The sequence below is a fragment of the Mirounga angustirostris genome, unplaced genomic scaffold, assembly GCF_029215605.1.
Source record: "Mirounga angustirostris isolate CCGP_5_RB_7025 unplaced genomic scaffold, mMirAng1.0.hap1 SCAF_2, whole genome shotgun sequence".
In the NCBI taxonomy this organism is placed as follows: Eukaryota; Metazoa; Chordata; class Mammalia; order Carnivora; family Phocidae; genus Mirounga; species Mirounga angustirostris.
In genome coordinates this window covers 33,793,934-33,821,765 of record NW_026991710.1, presented here as the reverse complement: position 1 = coordinate 33,821,765, position 27,832 = coordinate 33,793,934, and the positions used below count along the sequence as shown (strand labels likewise).

The 27,832-nt window shown below is 39.4% G+C and overlaps 2 protein-coding genes and 1 pseudogene across 21 annotated transcripts in view; 2 read left to right on the top strand and 1 right to left on the bottom strand.

Annotated features, from left to right (window-relative positions):
- Positions 1–6,792, top strand: part of APBB2 (amyloid beta precursor protein binding family B member 2) — a 365,427-nt gene extending 358,635 nt beyond the window's left edge. For all 20 annotated transcript variants that reach the window (XM_064584403.1, XM_064584412.1, XM_064584409.1 and 17 more), the window contains one exon: positions 296–6,792. In XM_064584403.1, coding sequence (XP_064440473.1) covers positions 296–320 — 25 coding nt within the window. In that variant the 3' untranslated portion in view covers positions 321–6,792. The remainder of the gene's footprint in view (positions 1–295) is intronic.
- A 124-nt stretch (positions 6,793–6,916) lies between these two features.
- Positions 6,917–27,832, bottom strand: part of NSUN7 (NOP2/Sun RNA methyltransferase family member 7) — a 62,019-nt gene continuing 41,103 nt past the window's right edge. Inside the window, exons 10-12 of the mRNA XM_045881277.3 lie at positions 23,774–23,891; positions 8,948–9,071; positions 6,917–7,933 (exon numbers count right to left, since the gene is read on the bottom strand). Of these exons, the coding sequence (XP_045737233.1) occupies positions 7,304–7,933; positions 8,948–9,071; positions 23,774–23,891 (872 nt within the window). The 3' untranslated portion in view covers positions 6,917–7,303. The remainder of the gene's footprint in view (positions 7,934–8,947; positions 9,072–23,773; positions 23,892–27,832) is intronic.
- Positions 9,071–20,261, top strand: LOC123848621 (methionine-R-sulfoxide reductase B1-like; annotated as a pseudogene).

Sequence of the window (27,832 nt, the reverse complement as noted above, 5' to 3'; positions counted from 1 at the left end):
GAGAAGCAGACTCCCTGCCGAGCAGGGAGCCCGATGCGGGACTCGATCCCGGGACTCCAGGATCATGACCTGAGCCGAAGGCAGTCGCTCAACCGACTGAGCCACCCAGGCGCCCAGCCTAATGATCTTTTGAGAACATTTCAAATACCCACATTAAGAAATAAACTGTTGGGTTTATGTTTAGGAGCTAGGTCATTACATTTTGGAAGTAAATGTATTGGTGGATTAAAGTGAAATGAAACAAGAAGGGATGACACGTCATTAACGACCATAAAACACTTCTGCTTCATTTCAGTTACGATACCAGAAGTGCTTGGTAGCCAGGCCGCCTTCCCAGAAAGTTCGACCACCTCCTCCGCCAGCAGACTCAGTGACCAGACGGGTCACAACCAATGTAAAACGGGGGGTCTTATCCCTCATTGACACTTTGAAACAGAAACGCCCTGTCTCAGAGACACCATAGCTGCATATGTTAAAGGATTCTGGAATACGTACCTGAAGATTGAATAGCTACACTAAAGAAGATGAACTGATACCTGGCCTTCCATTCAGTTGCTGATGCTTTGTCTTCAGAGAATTAATCCTTAACCAAACAGTGTTAGACAAGCATGTTCTCTTGTCTTGCCACCATCCTGTGATATGAAAAGAAGCATGACTAATTTTTTTTGCTATCAGTCAGATACATCCTGAGCAGTGGAAGGTCTTTTTCTTACTGTAAATATGGTGACCATTACTTGACTTCATGCACACGGAGAAGAATGTGGCCACAGCCCTCCTCGTGAACTACAGCTGAGTCCTTGGGGCGAATGGCGCCAGAGTTAGTTTCACTGTCTTCTGGACTGGATCTGTCGCAAGCACTTGCCCCGTGTCCAACCTTGGAGTAGCCAGCGCGTACCAGATACCATGGAATTGCTGTAAAAATAGGATGAGGAGTTTTTGTTTCAGTCTTTCACGAAATCAAACCTTTTGGTTGACAACACTGGCTGTCGGCATCAGAACAGAAACCAGCCGGCGGCTTTCCTTGACGAGCTCTTGGACGCACAGACGCCATTTCAGGTCTACAGCTGCTTGTGGGATGTTGGGGGCAGAAGTGAAACTTCAGAATTGAAAAGTAAACCAAATTTGAGCAATTGAAATCGAGCAAAAAAATAGCCTTTCTAGATGGCTTTCAAACCGATTATTTAAAAAAAAAAAGAAAAATGAAAGAAAATCATAATGCATTTCGGGTGGGACGTATTTCAAACTTCTGCCTTATGTTGTACAATACAGCTAGAGAATTATAGTTCACTATGGCCATTCTCTACACAAACAACGTTAAAATGAAATATTTCTCCTACGCCTTTCATCCTTAGTTTGATAAGTAGCCAATATGCAATTTGGAGTTGAGGAAATGTCATTTATATTTTGGGTCTCCACCACCACATTATTATGTTGGTCTTCCTAGTGAAACGTTGTGCTAGGATTCCGTATCCAGCTCAGTCTTACCCTCATGCTTTTTGCCCAGAAAGCTGTCTGTCCATCATGTATTGTCCATGGCAACAAATTACATTAAATTGAACCTTTCTGAAGTTATGTATTTAATATTAGAATTTGTTGGACTTTACTAGATATATTTTTAAATTTCTATTTTTTTCAAGATTTAAAAATTTCATATCAGAGCAAAATATACATAGCAACACTGGACTGCTTAACAAGTTTCCCCAAAATAGCATTTTCCTGCTTCTCTTTTCTCACCTATAAAGATACACAGATTTAGACTCTTGTTGACATTATCTTAAAAGGAAGTTGCTAAGGAGACCAATCTAAATATTAGTCTTATTTACTTTTCAATGTCAAAATTAACATTTTAAGACATCCAGTTATAAAAAGTAACACTTTATCTACTGCGATGTATTTGTTAAAACGGCTTCCACATTCTTACCCCATTTGAGCCTTATGAGGTAGAGAAAGGTACTAAACACATTTGAGAAATAAAAATATGTATAAAGTACCAAGAGGCTCAATCATGTAGCCTAAGATCTCTCAGAAGTTTGCGAGAGAACCAGGACGAGAACCCACGCTTCCCAGCTCTGTTGTAAGTCGTGCTACTTCCACATCAGTGAGGAAGGGTCTCTCCACAGTTAACTCTGGGCATGTCCAGTTAGTGTCAAGAAATCTTAGAATTCCCTGTAGGAGGAGAGGAATACATCCAAGTTCCTCACACAGCAGTCTTAATCGTAAAACCATTGCCCTCTCTCAGTCCAGGCCTCTTGCCCTGCAGCGTGCCTCAGACGTGTTGCGGAGGACAGGATCTTACATGCCGTGCAGCCTGTTCAACTTCCGAGATTTCCCAGAGGTGGTGGTACGGGTAGTAGAGACAGTCCTAACTCATGGTACTTCGCCACCGGAGAACATAGTGGAGTAGGGGGCCTCCTGCCCCTGTTCCCTCAGAATTCTGGGACTGTTTGCTAGCGCTCTAGGGTCACAACAAAAAAGATGCCACCCTAGAAATGAATTCTACTTCTCACCAGCCTATGTACTATTCTATCTGAAATAACCAGTGCCATCATAAGAAATTATTGCGTTAAGAAAATCCTTAGTTTGCCCTTTGAAAAGCTGTTCAAAATTCAATCACAATGATCTCTCATCTCGATCTCCACAGTGAAAGGCTTTAGTGATAAAAATTCTGAGTAAGTCACCCACTTTTATGTCGGAAATCTCTACCAGAACCCACTGTTGAATTTTTAGGGCATACCTTTGCTTGTTTTCAGGATCAAGAATACTGAGCTAGCTTTAAGTAGCAAACTGATTGATATATGCAATTATAGGATGTGTTGAGATGAACGATAGCCTTTACATACTGAAAACTTTACTGCAGATATTGTTTTGAAGACAGCTTTGCGTCCTAAATGCAATTAATTTTTTGTAAGCTTCATTACGTTAAACAGAGCGTTCGGACACTTTCTGCCATGGCCAAAAAGTACGTGCGTCGGTCTGTGTGCACTTCTCTGGGAGAGGGCGTGGTGTCTCAGCTGACGCTGTGGGGACACTCGGGTTATCTATGCATCTTCTTTAGACCTGCGACGCGGTAAACGGGCGGCCGTGTCCGCTCTGCCTCGTTCGTCTTACCATTGTTTTAATTAACCTGTTAAATACGGCTTGAAATATTTTTATTTTATTTATTCTATTTTTACTGAAATATACTGCATTATTGTGTTAATGTATTATCTTTACTGGATAGTATCTCACAGTGTATCCAGGCCTAAGCAATCTCAGTGAACTATACGTCACCTAAAAGGTGGTTTTGTAATGATTTGTAGTCACATTTTTATTGGAATATGTAGAAGAAATGGCAAAATGCTCAAAGGTCCTTTTATTTTTTAAAAGCAGCTAGACAGACGCAGACTCGCCACCTCATCTTTGTGCTCCTTGGCGGCATCGAGGGGAACAGCCAACAGGCCTCTGGCAAAAACTTTACTTTGCAAACCAAAAGCACTGCTCGGTGCTTTGTTTTTATATCTGTCACAGCACATGTGATCTCCCCTCAAAGACGCATGTCCACAAGCCCTTTGTTTCCACCTGGATATAAGATCACCCATGGCCACTTAGGACATTGTTCTCTGTGTCTGTCTGGTCGCGTGAAGGGACATTAGGCCCATTTCCATTAAAGTACGTTCTTCGTGATAAACTGTTAGCACTGCTACCTTTTTAAAAATCCAGTCCGATTTTATGATGGGGATTTGCAAGGCCATTGTACACAAGGTCACTCACTAGGAAGCCCGGAATCTTTCCTCCTCGTCTCGTATGACACACTCATTTCATAAGCACCACCACACAAATTCAAGATTTCACAAACAACGGGAGAAACCTGTCCCTGACTGATGCTAGCACAATTTAACTAGTAAAACCATTAGCTCTCTAGTTTGCCAGGCTTCCTTAACCTAATACACAGCTGACATGTGTGTGGCACAGCCAGGAAAATGAAGTTTAATTTATTTCAGCTTCAGAGAAAAGATTCGGCTCACACTTGATCAGTGAGAGCACTCCCTGCCATCCAAAGCAGCTTGTTTATCCTGAAAGAACGCTTGCTTTTGCTTTCTGCCCCGTTTGCTGTTGACCACTTTTACACATTTTAATGTAACATGTTGTGAGAATAAACTTAGCTGCATAAAATGTCTGGCTCATTGATCTGACATCTCAATCCTACAGACCCAGGAATGGAAATGCAAGTGTAGTGTCTCCATGCTAGTCGTTTTATTTTCAGATGATTCTTACCTCAAATTAAAGATCATTTTAGTAATGAAAGATTCTGCTTGATTGTTATTGCAGATTTCCACCCGGTAAGAACTAGAAAGTAACTTTAAATTTTGAGTAATTTATCACACTGCCCTTATTTGTCAATCAGCAGTGACAGCCGGCGTCCTTAGTCACCAACTTGAGACTTGTGGAAGCCGTCTTCCTCGTATCAAGATAGTCTAGCTTTCGTTCTTTTTAAGAACGTGACGTCAAAGAACGAAGAATAGGGGCACCTGGGTGGCTCAGTCGGTTAAGCATCTGCCTTTGGCTCAGATCCTGATCCCAGGATCCTGGGATCAAGTCCTGCATCGGGCTCCTTGCTCCGTGGGGACCCTGCTACCCCCTCTGCCCCTGCCACTCCCCCTGCTTGTGCTCTCTCTCTCTCTGTCAGATAAATAAATGAAATCTTAAAAAAAAAAAAAAAGCGGGGCGCCTGGGTGGCTCAGTCGTTAAGCGTCTGCCTTCGGCTCAGGTCATGATCCCAGGGTCCTGGGATCTAGTCCCGCATCGGGCTCCCTGCTCGGCGGGAAGCCTGCTTCTCCCTCTCCCACTCCCCCTGCTTGTGTTCCTGCTCTCACTCTCTCTGTCAAATAAATAAATAAAATCTTTAAAAAAAAAAAAAAAAAAGCTGTACAGGCACTAAATCTAAAATCAAAGGTAACCAGAAAAGCAGTTAGATCTGGGCTAGGGCTAGTTTTAACTGTCAAGACATATGAAGATAAGTGGAATTTAGAGTATGTACCCTTTTTTTTTTTTGGTTCATCTTGAAACATCCCCCCCCCCCCCCCCGCCCCAGTTTCTTCCTAACTATTCAAAGGCAGTTACTCTGAGGGAACAAAATTTCATTTTGGTTTCAGGTATTATATTAATGGTAATTTCAGATAAAATTTGCTATTGGAGAATCTACCAGTAAATTCATTATTTTAGATTTTTGCAGCACTTTTCTCTAAGAAGTTCAAGAACGGAAAATGTGAGTGTAATCCATAATCTCCTTCACTAGAATTCTCACGTTTTTATCCAAAGTCTTTTTCCTTTTTTACTCTACAAAAGTACTTAAATAATTGATCACGTCCTTAGAAGACTGTCAAAGAAGAACACTTCAGGCTTAATGAATCATTTAGAATCCCCATATATTTCTAAAGAGAAAAAGAGTGACAAGATACGTGCGATGAGATACTGAAAATAAGGGGCTTAAGTTGTGATATGACATGAATCACAAGCTTACCAGAAAAATATCCTGAACTATTCCTCTACAATGAGAGTTTGTATAACATCACAGAAAATAAATATCTCAGACCTGCTACTTTTGGACAATGGAATACTTTTCAGCCTGGGGCAGGGGAAGAGGGCAGGAGGAATTAGCGATTCCAGGGATAAAATACCAGCTCTTTACCCAACCAAGTTCAACTCAGCTGCACCAGCTAGCCCTCTAGAGGCCTGGAGCGCCCAGAGCCAGACAATAGTACGAGGAAAGACCTAATTTATGAAACAAAGAGGTCTATCGGTTTTGATTTTTGAAATCAGTAAATTAAGTTGGGCACTTAAAACATTTCTGTACTTTCTGAGAGTCATAATTGAGAATTCTTTGGGGATTTAAAATAGAAGTTCACGTATAAAAAGGCCTGTTTCCTTCGCTGACACATTCTGATAAATGTAAATTTTCAGCGAAAATATTTATTACTACTAAAATGAAATTCACCATTTTGTTTATCCTCACTTCAAGTGAGAAAATAACGACTAGAATATTAGAGCTAAAATCGACCTAAAAATTCATCTTGAAGAGGATAATGTTCTACTGAAATCATGCCACCTGAATTGAACGTTTAGGAATTTACATAACACTGTTCAACACAATTGGATTCTGAAAATAGAACTTTATATTCAAACTTTGTGTCTATGAACATTTTTTAAACAATAGGTTTCATAGTTGTAACTCATTTGATTTAATGTCAAACAATTTCTGTTTCCATGATGAAAAAAGAATCAATAGACCCAGAAATGATAATCATACCAATTCTTGGTAGGCAACTGATAATACATCCAAGATGAATTGACTTTTAATATAATTAACATAGTGCTCTACAATATATTTTAATTGTACATCAGAAATGATTTCCCAAAGTTTGATTACCGGGTGCCATTCGGAATGACTTGTAGATTTTACCATTTCACCTGATCTTGGAACAGAATCAGACATTTTTATGGATTTCTTTAATAATCGGTGTCACTTGTATTCAGCAGGTTTGCCTCTTCCTCAGAGTTAGTACTATTTAGATGGCAATCTGTGTACACTCTTTTCCAACCATATTTGGCACGGTCAGCAGGGATAGTGGACTATGTTCCATCTGCTCAGGATCCTGGAAGCTTTTCCCATGAGAAACTGTTTTCGCTCTGGTACTAACGTGCAGCTGAACTACCCACACCTGGAACTTCGGAACCTTCTGTTCTTCCTACTCGGACTCAATCTCAATCACATCACAAAAACTCATGCCGTCCCACGTTTAAAGAATATTTTGATTTTTTAAGAAAAAAAATCGACCTCCATAGTGATTGAAAATGTCAAACCACAAGTGAATAGATCCGGAAAAGCAAGCTCAAGTCGGTGTGAGAGGCCAGCAGCTTTTCCCTATCTGCACTTTCTAATAAACCCGCCTCAAGTCTGTTACAAGGCAGACAGTGTTTCCCTTCAGGAAAAATTGTTGCAGCTTCCTCTTAAAACAGTGTCCTGAGTCCCGACTGGAAGTTAGCAAGAGGGAGGCAAGTTCTAACAGCTGATCCGGAGTCTACAGCTGGACATTGTAGAACAGATCAGCACTGAGCTGTTGCAGTGCAGGACTTCGGCCTTGTTGAATCGCCTACATTATTGTTTCTCACTTGTCTTAATTCCCTTGAAGGTTCTATCACATGTAGAAGATACTTAGTGACCAAAAGCGTGAGTATCTTGTGTAGGGTAATCTAACCTTCAGAGAGGTATCAGACTTTGACAAAAAGTCAACTGCCCTCGACGTCTGTAAAAACCACAACACAGTCAAAGCCATGGTCGAGGACGTCTGAGTGGGGAGGAAGGTAAGTTCTCCTTAGGCTTTTCCCCTCTTCTGGTTATTGATGGTGAGGGAAAGTAACTGGTCTTGGGTCCAAGCCAATGATAGTAAAAATGTTGAGTTGGTATCTGAGATTTGATCCTGTGGGGACTTGAAGATGGCAACATCACTGGAGGCAAAACAATCTCTATGGGTTTCAGTGCGATCACTCTGTCTTCTGGGCGACGTCTTACGAAGTTTATCTGCCGTTCGTATGGTCTGGGGTGAGCTGTGTTCTTCATAAAGGTAGGCACTAAGGGATTGGCGGCGGGCTTGCCGGGTTTTCTGACCGGCAAGGAAGAAGCTGCTGAAGTGGCATTTTTCTGTGCCAGAGATGTTTTTGTTGTCAATGTCTCTGACCGATTAGCATGTGCATTTGTTTCTCGATTCAGGAACTCAGCGATTTTCGTTTGGATACTGTTATTGTCACTAGTGGGAGCTTTCGGCAATGATATTTTTGATTTTTTCTTCTTCTTCTCCCGCTTTGAAGATTTACCCAACTCAATTCCATCCAGTAGACCCTTAGCGGCAGCCCGGGCCAGAACGTCTCTCACAGACACTGTCTCAGATGGGTCCCGCTACAATTAAAAGAAGCAGTTACTCACTGTCAGAGTTAACTATTGCTGTGCATATTACAAATGTTCTCAGCTTCAGGAAAAACAAATGAGTACCTTTATTACTATAAAAGAAATGGTTTTTAGGCCTTAGTCCCAAATATATCCCATAAAACTCAGCAAATGACTGTCTTTTTGTACTTAAACTTCCCCATTTGTAAATCTGATAGAAAAAAAAAATTCTAGGCCTTATTTCTTCCATGTGAGCTTAGATGAACTACATGTTGGCAAAGTGCTTGGAAAGTGGGGGTGGAGAGCAGGCAAGGGAGGAACGCTCAGGAGGAATAGGAAGATAAAAATAGGGATTTGGGGGCGCCTGGGGGGCTCAGTCAGAAGAGTGAGCAACTCTTGATCTGAGGGTCGTGGGTTTGAGCTCTATGTTGGATGTAGAGCTTACTAAAAAAAATAAGTACCCTTAAAAAAAAATAGGGATTTTTGTGCCACACAGTAGTAACTCTTTCTCCTGTCTTTTAGCTATTTTTTTTATTATGTTCAGTTAGCCAGAATATAGTACATTGAAAGTTTTTGATGTAGTGTTCAACGATTCATTAGTTGTGTATAACATCCGGTGCTCATCACAACACGTGCCCTCCTTAATACCCATTACCCGGTTACTCCATCCCTCCACCCCCCTCCCTTCTGTAACCCTCAGTTTGTTTCCAGAGTCCAGAGTCTCTCATGGTTTGTCTCCCTATCTGATTTCTTCCCATTCAGTATTCCCTCCCTTCCCCTGTGGTCCTCCGCGCTATTCCTTATGTTACGCATATGAGTGAAACCATATGATAATTGTCTTTCTCTGCTTGACTTATTTCACTTAGCACAATCCCTTCCAGTCCCATCCATGTCGATGCAAATGGTGGGTATTCATAAATAAGCACACCATTACAAAATGTTCACAAAGTACCTAGGTTCCTCTTTATGAGGTTTGTTCTTTCTTAATTCCAAAGTATGACATGGATTGGAATTTTCCCCCCTTACCTCCCTTGTTAGAACAGAAAGAAAACAACCATTGGTAATTCCAGATGGTTCCATTCTGAAAAATTTATCAGTAGACAGATGTATTTCCTTTAAGGAGCACAGTGGAAGGACAGGAGGACTAAGCCTGCAATAGAAATGAGCAAACAGGAAATGGTTAGAATGGCTTGTCTGCCAATCGAGAAAGACAGTAAATTTCAACAATTTTTCTTCTATTTTCTAATCATTTAAACAAAAATTCTAAATAAGAATAAAATGCCAAAGTAGAACAATATTGTAAATTAAAAGCTCTAATATTTCACGTTAGCTCATAATTTATTTTGCTTCCCAAGGTTTGCATCTTTAAGCAACTATGCCAAGAATATCAACCTTGCCACAAATTAAAAATTCTTTTCCAAGTCACTAATATCTTAACAGAAAGACTTCCATTATCAAAACAGGTAAATATGTATAATAATCACAAAGATAAAATAGAAAAAATCCTTCACTTTCACATGTTGTCAAAATACAAAAAGTATGACTTCCTTCTTTTGATTACTTTTTGCACAATTACAATATAAAAATGGCCTATCGTTTTAACTACATTATTCTTCCCAACCGCTTTTTGAGTATTAGTGAATGTGTTACACAGTGCTCAAGAAAGTGCACAACAAAGATTTTGTGCCAGAAACATAAAAAGCTCTAATCACTATTATGTGGAAAATAACATCTTGGTTTTTATATTTACTATTTAATTTCTCATTCAGTAGTAAGTGGTTCATTCATAAATAATAAATAATTCTTATATTCCCATGCTTTTGCAATTAAAATATATCTAATAAAGGAATAAACATTTTTCCATATAAATTAAGGTGTCAGGAACTCTTGTTAATAATTTTGTATATTTTGAAATTTAACACCTTTTTTTTCAAGTTTTTATTTAAATTCCAATTGGTTAACAGTGTAATACTAGTTTCAGGTGTAGAATTTAGTGATTTGAAACCATTTTAAATGTATATTTATTCATTCACTATTTGCCTACTATGTGCAAGGCACATAAATATTAATTCTTTTGAATAGTTTACAATTTAGTTGGAGAAACTTTATAATAATATAAAGAAGACCCAATAAGAATGCTGAGCCAAGTAGAGACAAAATCATGTAGGAATAAGGTACAATTAACTCTGGCCATGGGATGGCAGATACGAAGACTCCACCAAAGAAGAACCATTGGTGCTATGTCTTGAAGAATGAGTAAGTTTCCAGTAACATAAAGAAAGTATTTCTAGGCAGAAAGAAGAACATGAACAAAAGCACAAGTGTGTCATAAAAAGGTGTGTTCATACCTTATGATCCAGCAGTTGCACTACTAGATATTTACCCAAAGGATACAAAAATACACATTCAAAGGGATACATGCACCCTGATATTTATATAGCAGCATTATCAACAATAACCAAACTATGGAGAGAACCCCATTGACTGATGAATGGATAAAGAAAATGTGGTATATGTACACAATGGAATATTCCTCAGCCATCAGAAAGAATGAAATCTTGCCATTTGCAAGGACATGGTTGGAGCTAGAGAGTATTTTGCTAAGTGAAGTAAGTCAGAGAAAGACAAATACCATATGATCTCATTCATGTGGAATTTAAGAAGGAAAATAGATGAACATATGGGAAGGGGGAAAAGAAAAAAAGGGAAACATTCCATAAGAGACTCTTAAAAATAGAGAACAAACTGAGGGTTGATGGAGGGAAGTGGGTGGGGGATGGGCTAGATGCACCCACCTAGCCCATGGGTATTAAAGAGGGCACTTGCTATGATGGGCACTGAGTGTTGTACGTAAGTGATGAGTTGCTGAATTCTACTCCAGAAACCAGTATTGCACTGTATGTTAACTAGCTAAAATTTAAAAGATAATTAATTTAATTTAAATTTATTTTAAATTAATTTTTAAATTGAAAAAATAATAATAATTTAAAAATGTGTTCAGGGTACAGCAAGTGTTTCCAAGTGGCTGGGATATAAAGTGAGTAAGTGGATGTAGAGGTCACTTAGGATGCAGGCAGACCCATATGACCTCAAATGACATGCCAAAGAGTGGTGCAATGGTGGTTCTTTTTTTTTTTTTTTTTAAGATTTTATTTATTTGACAGAGAGAGACACAGCAAGAGAGGGAACACAAGCAGGGGGAGTGGGAGAGGGAGAAGCAGGCTTCCCGCCGAGCAGGGAGCCCGATGTGGGGCTCGATCCCAGGACCCTGGGATCATGACCTGAGCCGAAGGCAGACACTTAACGACTGAGCCACCCAGGCGCCCCCAAATGGTGGTTCTTAATAAATGTTTATGTTGAACTAAGCTGAAATATAATAGCTGTGTAGGTTCTAAAGGCAACCTTATAATCAACAAATTGAATTTCTGAGGCCTATTCATATATATGCTCTACACAAATAGAAATGATCAAAAAAATTTTATTCACATAAGGTAAAGAATACTCTTTGAAAATAATGATTTCTTACCAATTGGGAACATATTTAGTTCCAGAATGTAAATATGAAGGTTGGGGTTTTGTCAATTTTAATTTATAATATATTCCTAGCACCTAAAAGAGTGTCTGGTACATAATAAATATTCAGTAAGTGTTTAATACATATGATATATCTTAGCTATATATTCTGTCTTTTTAAATGGTAATAATAATCCTAATTAAGATTGGTCAAGTTACCTTATAGAAACTGTCTCCACATAACAAAGTTATTTCTAAACTCCAGCTTACAGGCCATTTCTTCAAATAATAAATTAATACCCAGTCTCACACATACCTTAGATGATCACATTTGGAATCTGTAGAATTGATATTTAGATGAGATTTTGGATTTAGAATTGATCCTGGAATGGGTGAGGACCTGAGGATATCGGGGTGAGTTGAATGTATTTCATGCATGAGACAGACCTCAATTTTAGGGAGCCACAGTGGACTGTTAGGGGTTGAATTATGTTCCGCCAAAATTCATGCCCACCCAAAACCCAGAATGTGACCTTATTTGTTAAATGGGGTCTTTATAGATATCATTAGTTAAGATGAGATAATACTGGAGTAGAGTAGACCCTAAATTCAATATGGTGTCCCTATAAGTAGGGCAGATAGACACAAAGGGGAAGAGGGCCATGTGAAGATGGAGACAAAGAGTGACACAGCTACAAGCCAAGGACACCAAAGATTGCTAAGAAACACAGAAGCTGGGAGAGAGGCATAAAACATTCTCCTCAGAGGCCCCAAAAGCCAACCAACCTGCCAACACCTTGACATTCAGACTTTTGGTCTCCCAAACTGTGCAAGAATAAATTTCTCTTGTTAAAGTCACCAGGTTTGGGATAATTTGTTGTGTAGCCCAGGAAAATGAGACACCTGGGAAAAGGAATTTTGCAGATGTAATTAAGGTCTCAAATTAGTTAACCTTAAGCTATGCATATTATCAGGGTGGGCCCGACCTAATCACATGAGCCCTTTAAATCCAGGTCTACAGGAGTTCTTGGAAGATGGCAGCAGAGTAGGAGGATCCTAGGCTCACCATGTCCCAGAGATACAACTTAATAACTATCAAATCATCCTAAATACCCCAGAAATTGATCTGAAGCCTGGCAGAACAAACTCCACAACCCAACGTAGAGAAGAGGCCACACTGAAGAATGTAGGAAGTGTAGAGACTCAGCTTGGGGGAGAAATAGATAGTGGAGCTGCAGTGGGGAGGGAGCGCGGTCTCAGAGATGGGTGAGTGATACACTAGCACACAGGAGAACACACAGAAAAGACGAACCTCCATAGCAATGGACTTGGGAAGTGAGAGGTGAGTTTTGTGAGTTCTTTTAACCAACAGAACTTAAAGCCTGGAGTTTTAAAGGTCAGCATGCTTGGATCTGGGAGAGCTCAGAGGACATTGGGACTGCTTCGGGAGAGAAGGCAGGCAAACAGCCCACAGACATACAGTGTGGAAACAGCAATCTGAAGAGTGCCTGGAACACGGAGTCGGGAGGTTATTTGTTCATCTTGGAGCATGTCCCAAAGAGGCAGCATTCAATGGAGAGAACCCTCCAGGAACAAAGGAACTGGCTGGCATCATTTCCCTCTCCTGCCCCTCAGCATAAGCACAGGGCTAACACTCCCCACCTAACTTGCTTACACCAAGCCCTGACCCCTCACCCTCTGGAACAATTGCTCTTTCTAGTCACCCTTGCCTCAAGCTCAGTGTGTGCTTTCCCAGAAGACTGGCCCAGATCCCTGCCAACATCATATCTCCTGACCCGGGAGTTTTGGTGAGGCCTCGGTTCTGGTGACAGTGGTGACAGGTCTCATTTCACAAGCAGACCACAGCACACCTAGTTAAAATGCACCACATTCAGGCCAAGGACCAAACACTGCCCACAACAGACAAAGAGAGCCTCTGCAGGTGACGGGCCTGAAGCATAAAGTGGCCAGGCCACAATAGCAGAGCGCACACAGCACACGCTGGAGACACTCCTTGAAGCACCAGGCCCGAGGGAACAGGGGACACTATACTGCAGGGCACTATAGGACCTCTTCTTCATAAAGCCATTACCCTCAAGAACAGGAGACATAGCTGACTCTTCCTAACACGGAGACTTACACAAAATGAGAAGACAGAGGAATTTGTTCCAAATGAAAGAACAGGACAAGGTCACAGCTAGAGGTCTAAGTAAGACATATAAGTAACATACTATTCAAAGCATATGATCATGCTTGAGAGGAGAGTTGGGGCCCCCAGTGCAGGCCAGGCATTCCTCAGCCACTGGCCTCAGATCTCTCTGAGGCAGTGGTCGCACTATGGTCCTGCTGGTGCCATGTCATTCTACAGCTTCTTTGGGGGCGAGGTTTTCGAGAACCACTTTGAGCCACTTGTCTATGTGTGCACCAAGTATGACTATGAGCTTTTCTTCAGCTGCTCAAAGTGTGAACACATGGCCGCTTTCACTGAGACCATGCATGCTGATCGTGTGGCCAAGCATCAGGAGCACAATACACCTGAAGCCTTAAAAGGGCCCTGTGGCATGTGTGGCCATGGGCTGGGTCATGAGTTCCTGAATGATGGCCCCAAGCCAGGGCAGTCTGCTTCTGAATATTTAGCCACTTGCTGAAGTTCAGCTGGAAAGGCAAAGGAACTTCTGCGTCTCAGGAGCCATAGGCAGGCAGTGAATACCCATTCCAGCTAGACTCTGCCCTGTGGCCACACTCCAACCATCCCACTGTGGAACTGGAGGCCCCGACATTCAGACGGGGAGAGGGCTAGCTGAAGAATCAGGAAGTCGTGGCTCTCCACGGGTTGTTCTTGGGAAAAACACTGGGCTGCAACGACGGCCCATACCCTGCTGCCAGGATGGGCCTGGAGGGCCCAGCTGCGGGCTTACCTCAGCCTCTTGTTCCTTTGGGAGCCCCAGGGAGGTGGGCTGTAAGCCTAGATTGTCTTTGAATGATGGTGCATCCCCACCTTCTCTTCTCCTCAGCCCACTGTCCCCCTCCTTGCTGGTCTCAACTCACCCCTATGGGACCTGATTCTGAGACAGGCTCTAGCCCTCACTAAAGCTTGTGTTTATCTTCCCCAGGCTGTGCTTGGAGACAGAATTCAAAGGGAGGCAGCTCTCACCAGCTGCTCCAGCATCAGTCACTACATGACTCACTCTGGTTAAACCCTTCCAAGCAGCCAGAGTGATGATGATCTTTGACCTACTGGAGGAGTGCACCAACGGTAGTACAGATCTCTGGGCTCTCAGTTATGAGAGGAGAAATCCTGAACCCTGTTTCACAATCTGTGCAGGTGCACCTTGCCTCACTCGGGCTTAGGAAAATGGCTGGTGCTCCATTACCTTGATGGCCCAAGGCCAAGTCCAGTGGGCTCACAGCCCACAGTTCACACCTTCCCAGGAAGCAGTGACTGTACTGTCTTGCACACGCTTTGGAGCTCTTGCCGTCTGGGAAGGTGGGTGATGCTGAAGCTCCCTCCCATCTTAACTCCTCTGTGGAGTAATCAGATCACTAAACAAATGAAACCCAAAAAATAAAAAAATAAAACAACGATCATAAAGATACTAGACTTGAGAAAAGAGGGGAAGACATCAGTGAGACCTTTAACAAAGAGGTAAGGAATAGCATAGCAGAGATAAAGGGCTCAATAAACGAAATGAGAAACACGCTTGCTGGAATGAACAGCAGGCTGGAAGAAGCACAGGAACAAATTAATGACCTAGAAGACAGAGTAATGGAAAGTAATCAAACTGAACAAAAGAGAGAAAAAAAGAATTATGCAAAACAAGAATAGACTTAGGGAACTCAGCAACTCCATCAAACATAATAGCGTTCTTATTATAGGAGTCCCAGAAGAGGAAGAGAGAGAAAAGGGGGCAGAAAATTGAAGAAGTAATAGCTAAAAACTTCACTCATCTGGGGAAGGAAACAGATACCCAGATCCAGAAGGCACAGAGAACCCCCAAGAAAATCAACAAAAGCAGATCCACACCAAGACATATTGTTTTTTAATTTTAAGTAGGCTCCACACCCAACATGGGGCTCAAGCTCACAACCCTGAGATCAAGAGTCTCATGCTTTACCAACAGAGCCAGCCAGGTGCCCCACCAAGACATATTATAATTAAAATGGCAAAATATAGTGATAGGAAAAATTATTAAAAGCAACAAGAGAAAAGAAGACAGTTATGTACAAAGGAAACCCCATAGGACTATCGATGGATTTTTAATTAGAAACTTTCCAAGCCAGAAAGAAGTGGCATGATATACTCAAAGTGCTGAATGGGAAAAACTTGCAGGCAAGAATACTCTATCCAGCAAGGCTATCATTTGGAATAGGAGAGATAATGAATTTCCCAGACAAACAAAAATTAAAGGAGTTCATGACCACTAAGCCAGCCCTGCAAGAAATATTAAAGGGGACTCTTTGAGTGGAAAGGAAAGACCAAAAATGACAGTATGAAGGTAGGAAACACAAGAGCAGCAAAAATGAACACTTCTGGGGACGCCTGGGTGGCTCAGTCAGTTAAGTGTCTGCCTTTGGCTCAGGTCATGATCCCAGGGTCCTGGGATCAAGTCCCACATTGGGCTCTCTGCTCAGCGGCGAGCCTGCTTCTGCCTGCTTCTCCCTCTGCCTGCCACTCCACCTGCTTGTGCTTGCTCTCTCTCTCTGTCATATCAAATAAATAAAAAATCTTAAAAAAAAACCCAAAAAAACAAAAAATGAATACTTTTGTAAAAAATCAGTCAAGGAACTCACAAAATAGAAGGATGTAAAGTATGACATCATATATCTAAAACATGGGGAAGAGAAAAGTAAAGAATGAGCTCAAACTTAGATAACCATTAACTTAATATAGACTGCTACATGTAGATGTTATATACAAACCTAATGGTAACCACAAATCAAAAACTAATAAACAGGCAAAGAATAAAGAGAAAGAAATCCAAATATATCACTAAAGAAAGCCAGCAATCCATGAAAGAAAGGACAAGAAAGGATCAGAGAAAATCTTCAGACACAACCACAAAACAAGTAATACAATGGCATTAAATACATATCTATCAATAATTACTTTGAATGTAAATGTACTAAATGCACCAATCATAAGATACAGGGTGACAGAATGGATTAAAAAAAAACAAGACCCATCTGTATGCTGCCTACAAGAGACTCATTTCAGATCTAAACACACCTCCAGATTGAGAGTGAGGGGATGGAGAAACACTCATCATGCAAATGGGTGTCAAAAGAAAGCCAGAGTAGCAATACTTAGATCAGACAAAATAGACTTTAAAACAAAGACTGTAACAACAAAGAAGGACACTATTTAATAATAAAGGGGACAATCCAATAAGAGGTAACAATTGTAAATGTTTATGCACCCAACATGGGAGCACCCAAATATATAAAACAGTTAATAACAAACTTAAAGGAACTAGTTCATAATAACACAATAATAGTAGGGACTTTAACACCCCACTTACATCAATGGATAGATCATCTAAACAGAAAGTCAACAATGAAATAATGGCTTTGAATGACACACTGGACCAGGTGGATTAACAGAAATATTCAGAACAGTCCACTCTAAAACAACAGGATACACATTCTTTTCAAGTGCACATGGAACATTCTCCAGAAGGGAGATCACGTTAGGCCACAAAACAGGCCTCAACAAATTCAAAGAGAATGAAGCAATACTATGCATCTTTTCTCACCACAATGCTAGGAAACTTCTTAGAAGTCAACCACAAGAAAAACTCTGGAAAGACCATGAATACATGGAGGTTAAATAACATGCTACTAAACAATGGATGGTTCATCTAAGAAATAAAAGAAAAAATTAAAAAGTACATGAAAAGAAATGAAAATGAAAACAAAATGGCTCGAAACCTTCAGGACACAGCAAAAGCAGTTCTAAGAGGGACGTTAATAGCAATACAGGCCTACCTCAGGAGCAAGAAAAATCTCAAATAAATAACCTAACCTTACACCCAAAGGAGCTAGGAAAAGAATAACAAACAAAACCTAAAACTAACAGAAGGAAGGAAATAATAAAGATTAGAGCAGAAATAAATGTTTCTATAACATTTATTTATTTAAGTTTCTATAACTTAAAAATACAATAGAACAGATCAATGAAACCAGGACCTGGAAACCTCTAGCCAGACTTACCAAGAAAAAAAGAGAAAGGATCCAGATAAATAAAATCACAAATGAGAGAGGAGAGATAGTAACTAACACCACCAAAATATAAACACTTAGAATATTATGAAAAACTATATGCCAACAAATTGGACAACCTGGAAGAAATGGATAAATTCCTAGAAACATATAACCTACCAAAATAAAAACAGAAAGAAATAGAAAATTTGAACTGACCAATTGCCAGCAAAGAAATTGAATCAGTAATCAAAAAGCTCCCAACAAACAAAAGTCCAGGACCAGGTAGCTTCTTCTTAAACTATTCTTCTTAAACTATTTCAAAAAATACAAGAGGAAGGAAAACTTCTAAACTCATTCTGTGAGGCCAGCGTTACCCTGATGCCAAAACCAGATAAAAAGATGTCACAAAAAAAAGAGACCTAGAGGCTAGTATTGCTAAGGAGCATAAATGCAAAAATTCTCAACAAAATACTAGCAAATCAAATCCAATAATATATTCTAAAAATCACTCACCACAATCAAGTGGGATTTATTCCTAGGTTGTAAGAGTGGTTCAGCATTCCCAAATCAATCAGCATGATACATCACATCAATATGAGAAAGGATAAGAACCATACGATTATTTCAATAGATGCAGAAAAAGCATTTGAGGGGTGCCTGGGTGGTTCAGTTGGTTCTTGATCTCAGTTCAGGTCTTGATCTCAGGGTTGTAAGTCCAAGCCTCACACTGGGCTCCACACTGGGTGTGGAGGCTACTTAAAAAAAAAAGAAAAGAAAAAGCATTTGCCAAATACAACATCCGTTCATGATAAAAACCCTCAACAAAGTAGGTTTAGAAGGAACATACTTCAACATAATAAAGGCCATATATGAAAAACCCACAGCTAATATCATCCCCAGTGGGGAAAAACTGAGAACCTTTCTTTTCTCCTAAGGTCAGAAATAAGACAAGGATGTGCACTCTCACCACTTTTATTTAACATAGTACTGGAAGTCCTAGTCACAGCAATCAGACAACAACAACAATGTAAAAGGCATCCAAATCAGCAAGGAAGAAGTAAAACTTTCAGTATTCACTGATGACATACTACTATATATAGAAAACCCTCAAGACTCCACCAAAAAAACGGCTAGAACTGATACAGGAATTCAGTAAAGTCGCAGGACACAAAATTAATATACAGAAATCTGTTACATTTCTATACACCAATAATGAAGCAGCAAAAAGAGAAATCAAGGAATTGATCCCATTTACAATTGCACCAAAAATAATGATGCCTAGGAATAAACCCAACCAAAGAGGTAAAAGACCTGTACTCTGAAAACTACAAAACACTGATAAAAGAAATTGAAGATGACACAAAGAAATGGAAAGATATACTGTGCTCATGGATTGGGAGAACAAATATTGTTAAAATGTCTATACTACCCAAAGCAATCTACACATTTAATGCAATCCCTATCAAAATACCAATAGCATTTTTCACAGAACAAGAACAAACAATCCTAAAATTTGTAAGGAACCACAAAAGACCCCAAACAGCCACAGCAATCTTGAAAAAACAAAGAGGGGCACCTGGGTGACTCAGTCATTAAGTGTCTGCCTTTGGCTCAGGTCCTGGGATAGAGCCCCGCTTCGGGTTCCCTGCTTCTCCCTCTCCCACTCCCCCTGCCTGTGTTCCCTCTCTCGCTGTTTCTCTCTCTGTCAAATAAATAAATAAAATCTTTAAGTAAAAAAAAGAAAAAAAAAAAAAACAAAGCTGGAGGCATCACAATTCTGGACTTCAAGTTATAGTACAAAGCTGTGGTGGTCAAAACAGTCTGGTACTGGCACAAAAATAGACACATAGATCAACAGAACAGAATAGAAAATCCAGAAGTAAACCCACAATTATATGGACAATTTATCTTTGACAAAGCAGGAAAGAATATCCAATGGGAAAGTCTCTTCAACAAATGGTGTTGGGAAAACTGGACGGCAACATGCAAAAGAATGAAACTGGACCACTTGCTTACACCATACACAAAAATAAATTCAAAATGGATTAAAGACCTAACTGTGAGGCCTGAAACCATAAAAATCCTAGAAAATAGCATAGGCATTAATTTCTCTGACATCAGATGTAGCAAGTTTTTTCTAGATAGATCCCCTAAGTCAAAGGAAACAAAAGCAAAAATAAACTATTGGGACTACATTTAAAAAAAAAAAAAAGCTTCTGCATGGCAAAGGAAACAATCAACAAAGCTAAAAGGCAACCTGAGGAATGGGAGAAGATATCTGCAAATGACATTCAGTAAAGGGTTAGTATCCAAGATTATATAAAGATAAAACTCAATACCCCAAATCCAAATAATCCAATTTAAAAATGGGCAGAAGACATGAACAGACATTTCTCCAAAGAAAGCATCCAGATGGCCAACAGACACATGAAAAGATGCTCACCATCACTTATCAACAGGGAGATGCAAATCAAAACTACAAAAAGATATCACCTCACAGTGGTCAAAATGGCTAAAAATCAACAACTCAAGAAACAAGCAAGTGTTGGCGAGAATGTGGAGAAAAAGGAATCCTCATGCACTGTTGGAAATGCAAACTGGTGCAGTCACTCTGAAGAACAGTATGGAGGTTCCTCAAAAAGTTAAAAATAGAACTTTCCTAGGATCCAGCAATTGCACTACTGGGTATTTACCCAAAGAATACAAAAACACTAATTCTAAGGGATACATGCACCCCTCTTTTTATAGTAGCACTATTTACAATAGCCAAGATATGGAAAAAATCCAAGTGTCCATTGTTTGAGGAATAAAGAAGCTGTGGCACGCACGCACGTGCACACACACACACACACACAGGAATATTATTCAGCCATAAAAAAAGAATGAAATCTTGCCATTTGCAACGACATCGATAGAGCTAGAGTATAATGCTAAGTGAAGTCAGTCAGAGAAAGACAAATACCATATGAATTCACTCATATGTGGAATTTAAGAAACAAAACAAACGAGCAAAGAGAAAAAGAAAGAGAGAGAGAGAGACAAGCCAAGAAACAGACTCTTAACTATAGAGAACAAACTGGTGGTTACTAGAGGGGAGATGGGTGGGGGGATGGGGGAAATAGGTGAAGGGGATTAAGAGTACACTTAGGGGATTAAGAGTACACTTATCACTGAGTAATGGATAGAATTGTTGAATCACTCTATTGTACACCTGAAACTAATATAATACTATATGTTTACTATACTGGAATTAAAATTTTTTAAATATTTAAAACATAAACAATCTAAAAAAATTTGTAATTCATATGAAAACAGCTAATATCCCTAATATATAATAAGACATAAAAAGAAGAAAAAGATGAATAATGAAGTTGAAAAAGTGGTAAAGAACACAAGCAGACAACTTACAAGTTAATAGCAATAACCATAACAATGAACATTTATAGAACATGTATGTGTCAGGTGATGTTCATGTATTAATATATTCAATCCCCACAAAGATACACTGAGGTCGATATATGGGAACCCATGTTACAGCCACTTCTCATTCCTCTCCTTTCACAATACCTTTCTCCCACAACAAAAATAGGCACCTACCTCATCTTAGTGCACTGTCCTGGGATGTTAAAGTCTCTAGGATGCTAAACAAAAGGACAACTCAAGACTGTGGCTCTCCTCTCCCATGGCAAAACAGAGTTTAGGTAAGAAATCTTTAAGAGGGTGCCAAACTCTTAACAAAGCTCTGTTCTTGAACTAACTTCTTCCTTCCTTTTCCCCCCAACTTTGTCACTCCCTTCCTGCTCTCCCTCTCCTTCCCTCTCGTTCCTTATTTCTATCTTTGAATTATAATTTGAAGTAAATCACAGGGGCATATTAACATGTTTATTTGAATTAAAGAATAAAGTCAGACTTCTCCTGACAAGGTCAATCTGGTTTTAACAATGAGAACTAGTTTTGAAAAACAGGTAACAAATTCAACATTTTTCCATAAATTAAATAAGATAAATGTGCAGATTCAAAGATTTAACAGAAATATATTTAAATCATGTGTAATATAATATTCCAGAAATATTCTGCAACTATTTAAACTTATGATGAAGAATATTAGATGTCAACTTTAAAATATAGAAAAAGATGACAGTTATTTAAAAAAAATGGTAGGGAATGGGGCGCCTGGGTGGCTCAGTCCATTAAGCATCTGCCTTTGGCTCAGGTCATGGTCTCAGAGTCCTGGGATCGAGTCCCACATCGGGCTCCCTGCTCAGTGGGGAGTCTGCTTCGCCCTCTCCCTTTATCTCTGCCTCTGCCCCTGACTCGCGCTCTCTCAAATAAATAAATAAATACTTTTTAAAAAACGGTAGGGAGTATTTGAACAAAAACGTTTGAAGACTACTGCTCTGGAATCTCCAACATTACACTGCCCAGTCAATAACTGCAAAAGTGCCCAACCTCATTCACGGAGAAATGGAAATTTAGTCTACAACTAGATCTCATCCTCTCATCCCTCAGACTGGTAAAGATTTAAAAGTCTGATAAAATCCAGCATTGGTGAAGCTGTGGGGAAATAAGTTAAAATAAGAGTGTATATTTTGACAAGACCAGTTACAACTTAAAATGTGTACAACCTTTGGTTCCTGAAAACCTGAAAGACTACACATCCAACTGTTAATGGTTAAATCTAAGGGGATGAAATTTGGGAAAATTCATTATTTTTAAAGTTGGTATTTCTGTAATGTTTGAAGTTTTTACCTCAGAGAACAAGGAAGAAAAAGTAGCATAAACCTAAGATAAGTATCATGATGGCTAAAGTCCAAAAATGAGCTATTTTTGGAATATTAGAAGGAAATTTAAACAACAGATAGGTGATTAGATTGGATGGCATATAATATTGCTTTCAAATGTAAATTCTACTACTTTGGGAGTTAAGAAATGATTCTTAGAAGCCATACATTGTACTTCCCTAAGCAATTCATAAGTTCTTTCAACAGCATCCTTAGCAAGTAGTTAAACCTCTTGAATATATATACCCTGCAATTTTAGCCCAAATCCCACATTATTCTGTCTTTATGTCTTTTAATATTACTTGTGTCTTTTATACCATATTAAGGATTAATCATTCACGGTGGCTTACCTGAAATAAAATCTAATGAACTAAAATGTAGATGTTTCTCCATTTTTGCCATATTATAATCTTAGAAAACATCCCTGACAGACAAATCAAATCATTCACATTGATCAATTTGGTTATATAGCCGCAATAATTCTCTTTGCCACTAGATGGTAATATAGCTAATGCTGTGTTGAGAAGTTCTCAGAACAGGTTGGCCATTAGCTGCCAACAGGAGCTACTAAATAAGGAAGTAAAGTCAAGTGGGAAGAAGGGAAATACAAGTGTAATTAACATATCCACTTGTGAACAGCAAAGGAAAAAATATCAAGTTAAAAGGAGGGAGCAAACCATATGCATATCAAGAACCTTCTATAAGAATTATAGGGAAAGTTCAGAACATGAAAAATAAGTAAAAAATAGAAGAGATGTTTAAAAATACCTACTGTACAGTCTCAAAGAACTAATTGGTGCCATGAATTTTTAGATCTACTCCTTATTTTGATGTCCACAGTTCAGATGGAATATTCTTGCTCTGCCCTCTACCCCTATTTTACTGCAGCATTTTACCCAGAAGCTACTTGAATTATTTAGGCTATTTTTACCTCGGTCCTTGTGAGGGACAAAGGCTACAAGGGGCTAAGAAAGTGTTTTCAGATAATAAACATCCAATTAAATAATTTTCTCTCTCCTTCCTAAGGTTATTTTATATACTTATTTTTCTTGTACTGAGGCATAAATGTATATAAAACTCAGGATATAAAATTTAGACCGAATTTATCCAAAAACCAAACAACTCAAAGCCAAAATGCCTTTAGCCTTACTAACAACAACAGAAGAATTTTTAGTAGTACAAGAAAATGCTAATGTAAAGGCTCCACAGAATCTACATTATAGTTGTAAGAAGTTAGGTTATTTGGTCATGTTACAGTATAACAAAAAGGACACGGAATGTCTTTATATAACTTAAAAAATCACAAGCATTCACTCTCAGAAATATTTAATTGGGTTCGAAATGATTCCTTCCTTACCTGTAAGGCTGTACTTTAATACCAAGGTCTTGAAATTCCAGGGCTTTCTTAACAACAGCTTCGTTTTCTTCTGGATAAACTGAGCATGTGCAATAAACGACTGCTTGAGCTTTGGTAACTATAAAGGAGGGTAATTAATAATGACCCCATTAACAATTCTAAACAGATTTATGTTTCCAAACATGTATTTGATATTAATACCACATGGGATGTAATGGGAATGATTTCCATAAATGCTTGCAGGACTCCCCTTTAAAGCACGTATTAATAATTTAAGTCTGTGGCCAATAAGTTATGTAAGTCTAATTGGATTGTATGGAAATTGAAAATTCTTTTTTTTTCAAGTTTTTATTTAAATTCCAGTTAGTTAACATTCAGTGTAATATTAGTTTCAGGTGTAGAATTTAGTGATTCATCACTTACATACAATACCCAGTGCTCATCACAACAAGTACTCTCCTTAATCCCCATCACCCATTTAACCCATCTCCTCACCTACCTCCCCTCCAACAACCCTCAGTTTGTTTCCTATAGTTGAGTCTGCTTTCTGGTTTGACTCCCTCTCTTTGCCCACCCCCCCCGCCATGTTCCATCTGTTTTGTTTCTTAAATTCCACATATGAGTGAAATCATATGGTATTTGTCTTTCTCTGACTACATTTTTTTGTAATTTTTAGATTTTATTTATTTATTTGACAGAAAGACACACAGTGAGAGAGGGAACACAAGCAGAGGGAGTGGGAGAGGGAGAAGCAGGCTTCCCGCGGAGCAGGGAACCCAATGTGGGGCTCAATCCCAGGACCTCGGGATCATGACCTGAGCCGAAGGCAGACGCTTAACAGCTGAGCCACCCAGGCGCCCCTAACTGACTTCATTTAGCATAATACTCTCTAGCTTCATCCACATCACTGCAAATGGCAAGATTTCATTCCTTTTTATGGCTGAGTAATATTCCGTTGAATATATATACACCACATCTTCTCTATCCATTCGTCAGTCGATGGACATTTGGGCTCTTTCCGTAGTTTGGCTATTGTTGATAATGCTGCTATAAACATCGGGGTGCATGTATGCCTTCAAATCAGTATTTTTGTACCCTTTGCTGGATTATAGGGTAGTTCTATTTTTAACTTTTTGAGGAACCACCATACTGTTTTCCACAGAGGCTGCACCAGTTTGCATTCCCACCAACAATGTGAGTGGGTTCGTTCCCCTTTCTCCACATCCTTGCCAACACCTGTTGTTTCCTGAGTTGTTAATTTTAGCCATTCTGACAGGTGTGAGGTAATAACTCATTTTAGTTTTGATTTGCATTTTCCTGATGATGAGTGATGTTGAGCATCTTTTCATGTGTCTGTTAGCCATCTGGATGTCTTCTTCGGAAAAACGTCTATTCACGTCTTCTGCCATTTCTTAACTGGATTATTTGGTTTTGGATGCTGAGTTTGGTAAGTTTACAGAGTTTGGATACTAACCCTTTATTGGATATGTCATTTGCAAATATCTTCTCCCATTCCAGAGGTTGCCTTTTAGTATCATTGATGGTTTCCTTCACTGTGCAGAAGCTTTTTATCTTGATGAAGTCCCGATAGTTTATTTTTGCTTTTGTTTCCCTTAATTCAGGGGACCTATCTAGTAAATTGATATGTCCAATGTCAAAGAGGTTACTGTCTGTACTCTTTTCTAGGATTTTGATTGTTTCCTGTCTCATATTTAGGTATTTTATCCATTTTGAATTTATTTTTTGTTTGGTGTAAGAAAGTGGTCCAGTTTCATTCTTCTGCATGTTGCTGTCCAGTTTTCCCAACACCATTTGTTGAAGAGACTGTCTTTTTCCCATTGGATATTCTTTCCTGCTTTGTTGAAGATTAGTTATGGGTCCATTTCTGGGTTTTCTATTCTGTTCCATTGGTCTTTGTGTCTGTTTTTGTACCAGTACCACAGTCTTGATCACTACAGCTTTGTAGTGTAACTTGAAGTCCAGAATTGTGATGCCTCCAGCTTTGCTTTTCTTTTTTAAGATTGCTTTGGCTATTCAGGGTCTTTTGTGGTTCCATACAAATTTTAGGGTTGTTTGTTCTAGTTCTATGAAAAATGCTGGTGGTATTAAAAATATAGCCTGCTTTGGGTAGTGTAGACATTTTAATGATATTTGTTCTCCCAATCCATGAACATGGAATGTTTTTCCATTTCTTTGTGTCATTTTCAACTTCTTTCACCAGTGTTTTATAGTTTTCAGAGTACAGATCTTTTACCTCTTTGGTTAGCTTTATTCCTATGTATCTTATGGTTTGGTGCAGTTGTATATGGCATCAATTCCTTGATTTCTCTTTTTGCTGCTTCATTATTGGTGTATAGAAATGTAACAGATTTCTGTCCATTGATTTTGTATCCTGTGACTTTACTGAATTTGTGTTATCAGTTCTAGTAATTTTTTGGTGGAGTCTTTTGTGATATCTAAATAGAGTATCATGTGACCTGCAAATAGTGAAAGTTTGACATCTTTCTTGCCGACTTGGATGCCTTTTAGTTTTTTTTGTGTGTGTTTTTTTTAAGATTTTATTTGTTTATTTGACAGAGAGAGACACAGCGAGAGAGGGAACACAAGCAGGGGGAGTGGGAGAGGGAGAAGCAGGCTTCCCGCCGAGCAGGGAGCCCGATGCGGGGCTCGATCCCAGGACCCCGGGATCATGACCTGAGCCGAAGGCAGACGCTTAACGACTGAGCCACCCAGGTGCCCCTCCTTTTAGTTTTTTTGTTGTCTGACTGCTGTGGCTAGGACTTCCAATACTATGTTAAATAACAGAAGTGACAGTAGACATCCCTGTCTTGTTACTGACCATAGAGGAATTTTCCCCCACTAAGGATGATATTAGGTGTGGGGTTTTTATATATGGCTTTTATGATGTTGAGGTATGTTCCCTCTATTCCTACTTTGTTGAGGTTTTTATCATGAATGGATGTTGTATTTTGTCAGATCCTTTTTCTGCATCTATTGAGGGGATCATATGGTTCTTATCCTCTTTTATTAATGTGGTGTATCATGTTGATTGATTTGCCAATGTTGAACCACCCTTGCAACCCAGTAATAAATCTCACTTGATCATGAATAATTCTTCTAATGTATTGTTGGATTTGGTTTGCTAGTATTTTGTTGAGAATTTTTGCATCCATGTTCATCAGGGATATTGGCCTATAATTCTCTTTTTTAGTGGAGATTTTGTCTGGTTTTGGAATCAAGGTAATACTGGCCTTGTAGAATGAGTTTGGAAGTTTTCCTTCCATTTCTATTTTTTGGAACAGTTGGAGAAGACTAGGCATTAACTCTTCTTTAAATGTTTGGTAGAATTCCCCCGGGAAGCCATCTGGCCCTGGGCTTTTGTTTGTTGGGAGAGTTTTGTTTTGTTTTGTTTTGTTTTTATAAGATTTTTTAATTTATTTGAGAGAGAGAGAGAGAGAGAGACTATGTGTAGGGAGAGGCAGAGGGAGAGGGAGATAATCATTAAGCAGACTTTCCAATGAGCACAGAGCTTGATGAGGGCTCGATCCCAGGACACTGAGATCATGACCCGAGTCAAAATCAACAGTCAGATGCTGGGGCGCCTGGGTGGCTCAGTTGGTTAATCGACTGCCTTCGGCTCAGGTCATGATCCTGGAGTCCCGGGATCGAGTCCCGCATGGGGCTCCCTGCTCGGCGGGGAGTCTGCTTCTCCCTCTGACCCTCCTCCCTCTCATGCTCTCTGTCTCTCATTCTCTCTGTCTCAAATAAATAAATAAAATCTTAAAAAAAAAAAACAGTCAGATGCTGAACCAATTAAACCACCCAGGCACCCCTGTTGGGAGATTTTTGATTACTGATTCAATTTCTTTGCTGGTTATCGGTCTCTTCAAGTTTTCTATTTCTTCCTGTTTCAGTTTTGGTAGTTTTTATGTTTCTAGGAATTTATCCATTTCTTCTAGGTTGTCCCATTTGTTGGCATGGCGTTTCTCATAATATTCTCTTATAATTGTATTACTGTGGTGTTGGTTATTATTTCTCCTCTCTCATTTGTGATTTTAT